Below are 12,390 nucleotides of genomic sequence, written 5' to 3'. Positions count from 1 at the left end.
TGAAGAGAGATCTCTCTCTAAGCACTAAAGCTCAATACAATAGAAGTAACAAATGAAGTTCAAAAAAGATAAAAAATCATTCAGATATATGTATGTGCACAAAATACATATATATATAAAATAGGGTACAAGTCTGTCATTTTTTAGAAGTTATGTACATAGTAGGAAAAATGTTTAACTCCATAATGTTTTGGTATTGTTTGCAGACAACTACTACGGTACCCCAAAGCCTCCAGCAGAACCAGTACCATTATTATTAAATGTAACAGACCAGATACTTCCAGGAGCCACTGCGAGTGCTGAAGGAAAACGGAAGAGGAATAAGTCAGTGAGCAACATGGAGAAAGCAAGTATAGAGCCTCCTGAGGAGGAAGAAGAAGAGAGGCCTGTGGTCAATGGAAACGGAGGGGGAACACCAGGTTAGTTATCTACATTTGTTATAGGCTCATCAGCTCTTTTAGATGTAACTAAATATATCTTATATCTGTATGTTCAAATATATATATATATATTTTTTCACATATATGTTTGTGTATATATATATTTACAGTTGTATTTAGTGAGAGATTATATCAAGTGCAAAGGACATAATTATTGTATCTAATTTATTAGTTTTAATTTTTACATATCAATCAATTAATCAACCTTCTCAATTTTTATTTCACATTTACAATATTAGTGGCAATATATTGAATGGTTTATACTTCCTAGAAAGTGTTACAAGTCCTAAATATATATGATTACATAAAGGTCTGAAGTCTTTGTTAATTATATTAAATAAAAATCTATCCTTAGAAATCTTACTATACTCACAGATCTGCAAATAGAGGTTGTGTCATGTGATTTAGTTAAAACTTCAATAAATATAGTCCTCAAAATAACTATAGCCATATAATGCCCATGTATTTACCACCCAACCTGGCAGTGCAGAGAAAACATTTTTATACATTGACATTTTGAAGGCACCTACCCTTGAACAAGTAAAAGACTAGTTAGGCCTTTAATTTATGATCATTCATATCATATATGAAGAATACTAGACAGATATAAAGTGTATTTGTGCAAGGTGTAGATTTGCTATTTTCTTATGCTTATTACTAACAGAGTGCCACATTTTTATTTGTAAAATACTTCTTTCATAATATTTTTTATAATTAAATGTTAGCAAAACAAAACTTGGCATTTTCTTAGCCTCTTATCTTGGAGTAAGTTTCCAAAGTTTTGTTTTATTCATTTTTTAAAAATAATGATGTTTCAGCGGGCACTGAAAATCTAAGGGCTAAGTTAAAGCTCTTGAAAAAATGTTAATACATTCACCTTGCGTGCATATTATTATTAAGATATTTCCTACAACTACTTTGATGTATTTTTGTTTATAATTATACTGCTTCTATAGTGACATAATATTTGAATTTTCATGCTAAATTATTTTTATCAAAGAAAAGTTTATAAGCCTTTTTTTTGCCTTCTTTTGTTCGTAATATCTGTAAAATGTTCATTGAACATAAAGAAGACCAAAATCTAATCTGTACCAATCAAAGTATAAAACCTTACAAAATGGTTTCATCTTGATTATTCAGAGAAGCATAACCTCATCCATTAATATACTGGTTAAAAACTTATTCTCTTACCCTAGTTATTTACAAATGCTAAAAATCACTATAGGTATATAATACAACTTGTTAATTATTAAATGACCTGGTAATCTTCAAGAAATTAGATACCTTCTCTTTTTTTGATTCTGAAATACTGTTGTCATAACTTTTCATCATGTAATAGATTTCAATTAAGTTCATAGTACATAATTTTATAAGTTGAGTTTTGATGTAAGAAACACAACAACTCAGTTGAGAGGAAGCAGAAATCACACACACACACAAAAAGAAGAAGCTGGGGGTAAAAGAGCAGTTACAGAATTTTTTACTGATTAACACCTAATAGTTAACAATGTCAAATATATTGTCTTAGTTAGGCCTGGACCATTGGTTTTTATTTCATTTCTACTCTGTATAGGGAAAATCAAATGCAGCATTCTTGATCCACATATTCTTAAACTAGAAATTTATTTAATTGGGAGGCATAGTAAATTTAGAAAGCACCATTCCTTTCTATTCATATCTTAGACGTGAGGAATGGGGTATTTTTATGGCTAGGAATTTTTTTAAGGGCCCCAAAGAAAATAAACTAACTGGTCTAAACTCTTCTTGACCAGCTGACTAGCTGTATGACCGTCTCTGAACCTCTCAGCCTCAAGATGGTAGAGAACACCTGTCTAGGACAACTCTGAGATTTCTGGATAGTCAACAGATGCCACAGCAGTGGCTCTCAGAGCCTGGCTAGGCAAGTGGCTTTTATGTTTTTCTCCCCCCGTTTTGGGAGGTGAGAGATGGTAAATTAGGCAGCTCTTCACCCAGTGTTCAAAGATGGAAGAAACAACCCCTCTCCAGAAAATTTTGCATCATCCCTTATTTGAAATCTTTTGACAACTCCCATCTTTGAAATGTCATTGCTTTTCTTTATGTTTATTCAATGTAAACTTCAGGTTTTCTTTGCCCTTTTCTCATATACATTCACCCAACTCTTCACCTTTTGAGCCTTATCACAAGGTCTTTGCCCTGTGAGTACACTTCAAACAATACTGAGAAAACTATTGCCTAAATTTTAGTTAACATTGGACTATATTGACTAAGAGCCTATAATAGCAATTAATATCAGTCATCAATTCAAGAACAGCAATGAGGCACATTTAAAGAGTGAGAAAAGTTTACTGAGGTAACTATATTCCATTATAAAATTTTTTAATAATAATGGTAATATAAAAATTAACTTATGATGCTTACCATGTGCTGGGAACTCCCTAACCTCATTATATATATTAGTTCATTTCATTCTCCTAACAGTCCTATTAGGTAGGTACTGTTTTACAGAGTAGGACAGAGGTACACTATAGTTAAATAATTTGCTCAATAACTGCAATTCATATATAGGAAATCTGAATCTAAAACCCATGTTCTTAGCTATTATGCTATCCTGAATCTTATATCACCAAATAGAAGCACAAACATATTTGTTAGAAATAGTAAACACTATTTTACCTGTACATCTTTTAAAGTGGCATAAATTTTTACCTACCAAATCATGTACAAGTGAACTTATTTCCCTCTGTAGATATAAAAAATTCCTTGTTTTTATAATATCTGTATGTATATAATCATCAAACCTACCAATCTTTAACTCTTTGTATACTTTACCAAAAAGAACTATTTTCTTTAGGTAAAGAAATGTTTTAGAGGAGTCCTCAATTTACCTCTATCACTCATTTTAGTTATCATTTATCCTTTGAACTGTAATTTACAGCTAGAACTACATATTAATTTTTGTCTCAGACCATATCTATGTAAAATCAATGACCACTTTTAAATATGTAATTTCTCCATGAAGTTCTACAAACATTTTCAATGAAAATTCACATTAAGTATGTGAATACTCATTTTAGGCTAGGTTTCTCCTTTTTGCTCAGAATTACACCAGACACATGGATTTAGCCCATGTCACCTAGAAAAGACATATTATGATATTTCAGTGTCTTAAATCAGAAATGTTTCTCTCCCTGACATATATGAGCTCTAATTCCATAATCATAGATTTGCTTAACGAATGAGATGCTGAAATTTAGCTTAAGGTGCTTAACTAAGATAATAGTTCACTTAACATGGTTGAGATCTGGACACCTGAATACCTGAACCTATTCTGGGCTGCTAACCATGCTAAGGACAGAGTGACTCCCGGCCTCCATAAGATAAATCACGATTGTGCAGCTTAGTGTATTTTATCTGCATTGTATTCCATTATATTCATCCTTCACTGGGTTCATGGCAGGAGTGTTAGATCTAATGCTTGCAAGGATGATATATACCACATCATCTTAGAGAATCTGTCTTTAAACAGATAGTTAAAATTCATATGCCCGGAAAACCTTCCTTTGATATTAACCTCACCTATATTTAGACATCTTTATCTTGTTAGAGTTGACATCCAGCTCCACGGCTTCAAATAGATTTACCCGCAGCCTTCACTTCTCTCTTATGTTCCAGGGCCATATTTCTAACTACTGCTCACTGAACTGCCCCACCTAAGCCTTTCTTCCACTTAAATGCAATGTTCCACTTAAATTCTTCTCCTATAAAACAAACAAGCAAACCAACTGACCAAGACCTTTACCTAATTTCTCTAATTCTTCTTTTTACCCAGATAGCTGAGCGTTATCTTTGATTCTTCTTTCCCCCTGGCTTTATAAATATTATTGAGTATAAAAGATCACTAGTTCTTTAACTTTCTTCTCTTCCTTCCAAATTTCACTGCCCCACCCTAGATTATCACCTCATTTGTGCATCACAGTCTCCTAACTGACCTATACCCCTCCAGGCTGCATCTCTATCAAATTACCTGTCATTCCTTGATCAATTAAAGATTGTTGCATTGCACTTGGTCATGTAACTATCCTCAAAACTTAAATGAGCTCCTATTTCTGCTGCTTCAAACTTTTGGGGAAACCACTCAGGTCCCCCCATATTTGGCTGCAACATCTCTGTTAGTATTGGCTCCCATTAGTAATACTCTCCCACTTTCTTCTCTACATTTCATACTCATAAAACACCTTCGCCTGTCTGATAGGCCTTTCTCACCTATTTGAACCTCCTATTCTTTTATTCAAATTCAATAAAATGTTTGATATTCCCTAGAAGTTCTTTGCTGACTCCCATAATAAAACATTGACACTGTTCATCTCTGAATTATTGAAGTAGAGTTTACACTTTTCATTCATTGGGGACGTGTTGTTTAGGCTGGTACTTGTAGGTAACTTTTCATAATGTGTGTGTCTGGCATCCCTACACACACTGTAAACATTGTTAGGACAAGGACTACTCTTTGTTTACCTATCCCAGTGATTAGTATATATCTTTAAATATTTAAAGATCTTAGTAAATCTCTTTTTTAGTCAGCCATACCTCTAGAGAATGTTAAAGTTTTACTGTATTAATATGATTAGATGTATTCCACGCTCATTTAACACTAATCCATGTTTTCAACATGAAGTGTTTCTAAATTCCAAACATGAGATTCCTGATCTTACATTTCTTCAAAAGTGATTTAAAAACTAAAGAAAATTATGCAGCAGTATATTTTTTAAAGTATATTCTTAGAGATGAGAATTATTCAATTTCTCTGTGAAAATACCAAAAATAAATAGGTAGTTAACAGATAAATAGAATTTTTTCATAAGGTTGAACTTTTCTGAAGAAAAGCAAATCCTGAAAAGCACAGTAATTGGGTTAAGCTTTCCTGGATTTCTTTTATTTCATGAATTATCTGCTAAACTTTTCCGGAAAGTAATTCACTATTATACTGTAGCTTCCCCTCACCAGCTATTAGTAAGCCTGGTGCAAAGAATTAGAAATGCACATATATTTTAAAGGCAGCTAAATCTCTCTGTTAATACACACACACAATGCCAGGAGGAACAGGGCCCGTGAGAGCTACCTTCGCCAACAAAGGGAATACAGTATGTGTATACAGAGCTGCCTTCTCCAGGCCCCCAAGCCTGCAATTAGTGCAAATGAACTGCATCTCCCAGAGAGCAAACAGAGTGTCCCTTATGTGATCACCCAGTGTCCTTAGCAATGATCTCAGTTCACCATTAGGGACCTGTGTCCAGGTCCTGTGCCGCTTGGCACGCTGACTGTGCATGCACCATCAGTCCTGGTCCTGTGAATAAGAGCCTGTCACTGTCAAAAGAATTATGTCCTCTGTAGTGAATCTCACTGTTTTCCTGCGAATAATAGCCCACTCTGAGATGCCTATCCCTTGCTTATTTCTGTGTGGGTTCACAGAGACTGTGATGTGCTCATCCACTCAGATTTATATACTTTTTTAGGAGGAGGCTTAAGTTTATGGTCTTATTCCCAAACTCAGTAGTGGGTTTTATCTCTCCATTGAAGAGGCAAATTTCTGGGGCCAATACAGATTAGATATTCCATTTTTAAATAAGAGACATTCTGTCACTCCTTAAAAGAATTATTTGAAAGTTTAAACTGCCCCAATTGTAAAATGTTCTTATTATCTAGATGTGATTATAAAGTAACAAGATAATCATGTTAGAGTTTGTGGTTATGAACTATAGTAGTAATTATAGCTACACCACTGGGGGGAAATGAAATCACTACTAGTTCCAGAAATGTCACTTTAAATCAAGACAGGCTCGCTTTGCAATTACACTGAAAGCGGTGCATTATTTGAGCCCCTTCTTGCATTCAAAACTGATTCAGCTTTTTCGGGATCTTGTGCTCACCCTTTGTGGAGAGTGTTTTTCTGCTTCTCTGAGGATTTATATGATGTGTGAGAGAGAGGATTTGATCCATGAACAGGGAATGAGGAACGAGGACAGCCTGGGTGACACTCAGGGCTGAGCCGCCCTTACAGAAAGCCTGTGGACTAGTTGAGTCTAAGCTTACTTCTAATCGTAGTCACCCATCCTCTCTAGGTCTGATTTTCTCCCTGTATTCTATTTTCTTATCTCATGTTCTCCTCATAGAAGTGATTATAATTTTGGGGTGAAGTCTCAGATTGCTCTAGTTATTTCTGGCCTTTGTCTCTGAAGAGGAAGGTCTCTCGATAAGATCTGTCTGTGCACTCATTCCTTCTACACAGCTCCATCTTTGGGGACAGTGCCCTTATTTTTTCCCTCCTACCTGACTTCATGCTTTCATCAGAAAATACCTAGACTCCAATTTGGCCCCAAAGAATAGCATTTGAGTGATCAAGATCAAGATTTTTAAAAGTCTTCTCTCTTTCAGCCTTTTCAACATTCCTAGAACTTCAGAAGATGATGTGATGTTTCATATAATACTAGTTTCTACATATTTTTCCTAGGACTTTGAAAGCAAGATTAAAAAAATATATATTACATATTCATGCCCTATGTTTCATTTCATGTCTTGTTTTGGTCTTTGAGCATGTTCAATACTATATCAGTTTCAATACTATATCAGAGTTAGTTGAGGATTTGAGGAACTTGTTTCTATATGATAAATATCTTCAGAATTCATTACTTTATGAAAATCATGCAGTGTATAGTTTCAAAGCTGTGAGAATTCATTTTATTGTCCTACTCCATTCTACTTTTATTAAAATGTTTAAAAAATTAAATATTACAGGAAGAAGAAAATATTCTAATTAAGGCAGCTCTTCTCCCCTGTTCAAGGGAAATAATTCCCTCTGCTCATTTTTCTAGTGATTCTTTCCAATTTAGTTTTTTATTTCTTGGGATTTTTTTTTTCATCTTCCAGCCTTTTAATGTTCTTTTCATGTTCCATACAACTTATAACCAATTGTGTGTTATAGATAAAGACATAAAATAAGTTTGAGGTATTGATATTGTTTCTCAGTAATTCACATTTTCCTGGCTAGCACCCTTAATAGATGAGATCCAATTTGGTTACAAATATCACAGATAAAAATTAATTTCTTTACAGGATTGAGAATTTCTACTTTCTCTATTGATATATATTTCAAAAATCATTATTCTAACTTTACCTAATTCTAATATTTTATTCATGACTTGTGCTTCTTTCATTGCCTCAAATAATAAAAGGTAGTATTTGTGAACATCTCAGAAAAAAAATATTTTTAATTGTCATTGTGTTTAAGGCCTAGTCCTCCTTAATCTCATAATTTACATTAAAAACTTTTTTTCTTTTAGAATTTAGAAACCCTTTAAAAGAACTAAGGAGTCAGAAAACACCAACTGAAAATAATCAATGTACATAGAAAACTCTCCAAAGGAGCAGAAAAAATAATTGTCTTTGCCAACTGCTTTGCTGGAGCACTGGGAGTAGGAACCAGAGGAAAACTGACTTTGCACTTATTTCCTCTGTCCTTTTGAATTTGGTCCATTTGCATGTTTTACTACATCAAAAAAGTAATTATTTTTAAGCAATGAACAAAAACTTACTAATCATTTAATGTGAAAGCATTTTAGCACTCATATTACAATTCTTCTCATTTTAGAAGGTTTAGTAAAAGTAAGGAAAATTGATAACACTTTTAGCAATAAGCTATAATCTTGGCTATTTTCAATTAACTGGCTATATAGAATGCAAGCAGCCACCACCTGACTGTTTTCTTTCTGAGACAGAATGCCCTCCAGTTTTCATTATAGGATATAATCAATAGAATGGCCATAGTAAAAAATAAATTGCAATAATATTTTTCTCTTGTGCAAGAGTCAACCCTGAAGTGTTCATTTAACAAGAGTCTGTGGTTCAAATTCTAAGAATTTCAGCTTCTAGCAGTGAAGTGAACTCATGCCCTGATAGGCCATTCACCCCTCCACCCCTACAATACAATAATGCCTTGGATCAATATAACTAACATACTTTTTAATGATATTGCTGAATTTGCAAGAAAGCAAAGGGCATCTTCAAGCCCCACCACTCCCACCTCCATGGAGTGTGAGAGTGGAGCAATCTGTTGTAAGCAGACTTGAAAGTGAAGGCTGCCCTGGGATATATGAGGAAACTAAGCCTTTGGCTAATATAAAATTGGGGAGATATGTCTCTGATTCAGCTTTAAATCAGCACTTTTAAAAGTACCAAGATTATAGGTGATACCAAGTCTATAGCAGAGTAGTAGCTCCTGGTGCCCAGCAAAATCAAATGCTAAACTATATAGGAAATAATAAGGAACTTAGAAAAATGTGTGGATTCTGAGGATTATTTTTTCTCTTTTAAATCACTTAACTCCATAGTATGTCTCAATTGAAGAAGAAAAACTCAATTTATGCACAAACCTTGTAAAGAAAAAGTCAATTTTGTGTGTATCTCTCTCTTTCTCTTTTTTGCAATTGTATTATTTTTTGAAAACACCTAATATTTTAAAAATCATATAAAATTGACTATTCTTGTCTCTGTAGGAAGAAACCATTTAGGTTGCTTGATTGATTTAACTATGCAATTTACTTAGTGTTCTCATTGATAATATATAACATTTACTAATCACCTACTATGTTTCAGTAGTTTATTGTTCTGAGCAATTTATATATATGTCATGTCAAATTCTTAGTTAGGTGATGCTATCAGCCCCATCATACAGTTAAGGAAGTTGAGGAATGTGCAGAGTGATTCAATAGCTGCTCAGGATCATACTGTGAAGGATAGATTTAAACCCAGGCAGTCTGACACCAACCTTAGCAATTGCATTTTTTCTGTGAGGCATGTTTGCTACTATCTGAGAATTGCTAAACAAAAAGAAAAAAAAATTCTATTAATCTTAAATAATTTGTATTCTTTTTCTTTATCAACTACAATATGTTTTTCAATATTTCCCCCCCTTAAATGTTCTCTAGTCATGTTCATTTCCAAAGAATTAATATAAACACGGGAGAAAAAATTATTAGATTTATTAAAATTTGTCATATAGTCATTAGAAATATAAATCACAGAGCTTTCTCGTGGGCTAAAACAAATTTTAAAAATTTAAATGTTATGACTGTTCAAAGAAATAAAATCAACAATTTCCTATCTAGCTTCAAAATATTCTTCCTCATTTCAAAGGATGGCAATTACAGAAAGCTGAATATCAACTGTATGCCTCAAACATGTCAAATGAAAATATGGATAAAGTATAAAATAGGCTTTCTTCTTGAAGTGGTTTTATCTGGGTTTCTGATTATTCTTTAATGAAACTGGGTAAGCACATTCAAAACAATGGCATTCTCACTTATCTTTAGATTTGCATTCAAAATCAATGTGTTAGATGCTGCTGGGGCAATAAACATGTAAGCAAATCACATGGCTACTGCATATATTGTTGTAATATCCAAACCTTAGACTGGACCACAACTATAGAATTGTGTGAACTGGACTGAATGCAAAAATACATACATTTATTTAACCCTCTTCCAATTAAATAGCTTTTAGTCCCTGTGCTCTATAAGGATCCTTGAGGTCTTCTGATTTCTTATGAAAAGAAGGAAACCAACAAAACCACTAGGTTAGGAAAGGTGAATGAAATTATATTTTCTTAATTCTTCACAAGAGTAAACATATACATAAAATTTTTTTTTTAAGATTTTTAAATTGATTTTTAGAAAAGAAGAGAGAAGGAGAGAGAGAGAAACATCCTTATGAGATCGAAACATCAATCAGCTACCTCTTGCCCGCACCCTACTGGGGGTCAAGCTCTTACCGGGGCATGTGTCCTGACCTGGAATCAAACCAGCAACCTTTTGGTGCATGGGATGTCATCCAACTAACTCAGCCAGGCAATGCATAAAATGTTTTTATTGGTCATCTAATATAATAAAAGATGTGATTATTATTTTGAAAAAGACCGTGTATTATTAATGTCTGTTTTGTGTTTCAATGTTTCTACACAATTTCTAAGAAATTCAAGAACCCTGGTCAAAGGAGAATTTTTTATCATTACCATTATTTAAAAAGTGGTTTCTTATCTCTTGAAATATACTTTGTTTCTATTGTTGGGGGTGGGGGGGACTTGCTCTGGTTTGCAAGGTATCTAAGCAACCTAGAATGCAAAATGCACTGCTCGAAAAAAATGTCAGTGTTTGATAAAGTCCATTTACTTCAGCAATAAGCATCTCAGGGGAAAATTACATTTATATACACAGAAAAAAAATATGTTTAGATTTAACAATAAAACCATGCTAAGAAATGTCTCTTGGAAGTAAAAAATGACAATTTTACAAGACCACTTCCTAATTTAGAAATAGCTTTATATCTCTATAAAAGTAAAACATATGCATGAATTATTTGGCTCCTTCTCCATAGTCAGAATTAAACAATCTAGGGCTTCTCAAGCCACAGATCTGACATACATGAGATTTGTGTGAGAGCACATAGCACACATATTTCTAAGCTGTACTTCATGGGAGGAGGGGAGCATGGCAAGAATGGCCACACTTGCACCTTTGGTCGGCATATAAAGTCTGTTATTTCCCATCCTTTATTACTGGCAGTCTGCTCTGGTGGTACATCCAGAATGGAATATTATTCAATGCTAAAAAGAGATGAGCTATAAAGTCATTAAGAGATACCAAGTAAACTTAAATGCGTATTACTAAGTGAAAGAAGCCAACCTAAAAAGGCTCTATACTGCATGACATTCTGGAAAAGGCAAAAGTATGGAGACAGTAAAAACATCAGTGGTTGTCAGGAGTTAGAGGGAAGAGAGAGATGAACAGAAGATTCACAGAGGACTTTTAAGACAGTAAAACTACTCTGTATGATATTATGTTTGATACATGTCATTGTACATTTGTCCAAACCCATAAAATGTACATCACCAAGAGTGAAGCCTAATGTGAACTATGGTTTTGGGGTGACAATGATTTGTCAATGTGGGCTCATCTGTATAACAAATGTACCATTCTGGTGGGGGATATTTGTAAAGGGGGAGGCCCTCCACATGTGGGGCCAGGGAACATGGCTTTTAAAGGGAATAGGCTCTGCCCCTTCCTGGGAAGCCTGCCTTGCTCCAAGGCTGCCTATGAGTACAATGGCCTGATTCTGGGTTTGACCAGAAGCCCTTGATTCCCACCATAAACTATGTCCCTAGATTAGCTTTAATGAATAGTAAATGTGGAAACGTCATGGTTCTCTCTTTGCCTTACTCATTTTTTTCTCTTATTTTGTTAAGACAGAGAAGGCAGGAGCCACTTATTACTCTCCTTTCAAATCAATTTACAATAGCCTGATAAACAATTCTTTTTCTTTCCCTCATTAAGCTCTTGTCTAGTATCTTGTACACTGTCAGTGTTAAATTCATGTTTGATGATGTAATGATTGATCAACCGAATTAGAATAAAAGAATGAATGAACAAACACATGGGTTAGATAAACTGGAAGAACTTGGCTCAATAATCTCTGGCATGTCAGTAAATATAATTAGACATCTCCAAAGACTCTAGACTTTTGTTTTCAAGAGCTGTCTTACATTTCTCTTGAAAATATAATAGCATTATATTGTCAAAGAAAAAAGTTCATTTGTTCATAGCTTAGCTTCTTGAATGAATTCTCTGTCAGTATACTCTCTATTTTCTTTTTATTCATGCTCTGATCCATTCCAACCTGGCTTCTCATGGTAACTGCTCCATAACTGGTAGTTAACGTCACCATTGTCCTCCATGTCATTCATTTCAATAGATTCCGTGTCTTGCTGGACTTTTTAGAAGCTTTTCCCACAGTAAAGTGTTTCCTTGTTGCCTTCTGCTTGTCTTCAATGGCATGAAGACCTACTGGTTTTCCTGTGGCTCCCCTGGCTGCCCTTCCTGATCATTCTCTCGCTGACTGCTAAATGTCAGAGTTCTGCAGA

The 12,390-nt window shown here is 34.2% G+C and overlaps 1 protein-coding gene across 4 annotated transcripts in view; it reads left to right on the top strand.

Moving 5' to 3' along the window:
* Positions 1-12,390, top strand: part of MAGI2 (membrane associated guanylate kinase, WW and PDZ domain containing 2) — a 1,283,361-nt gene that overhangs the window by 824,328 nt on the left and 446,643 nt on the right. For all 4 annotated transcript variants that reach the window (XM_081147187.1, XM_081147188.1, XM_081147190.1 and 1 more), the window contains one exon: positions 207-419. In XM_081147187.1, the coding sequence (XP_081003313.1) occupies positions 207-419 (213 nt within the window). The remainder of the gene's footprint in view (positions 1-206; positions 420-12,390) is intronic.

The sequence above is a fragment of the Miniopterus schreibersii genome (genome assembly GCF_964146895.1).
Source record: "Miniopterus schreibersii genome assembly, chromosome: 9".
Taxonomy (NCBI): domain Eukaryota; kingdom Metazoa; phylum Chordata; class Mammalia; order Chiroptera; family Miniopteridae; genus Miniopterus; species Miniopterus schreibersii.
This window is presented reverse-complemented; position numbering and strand designations above follow the sequence as displayed.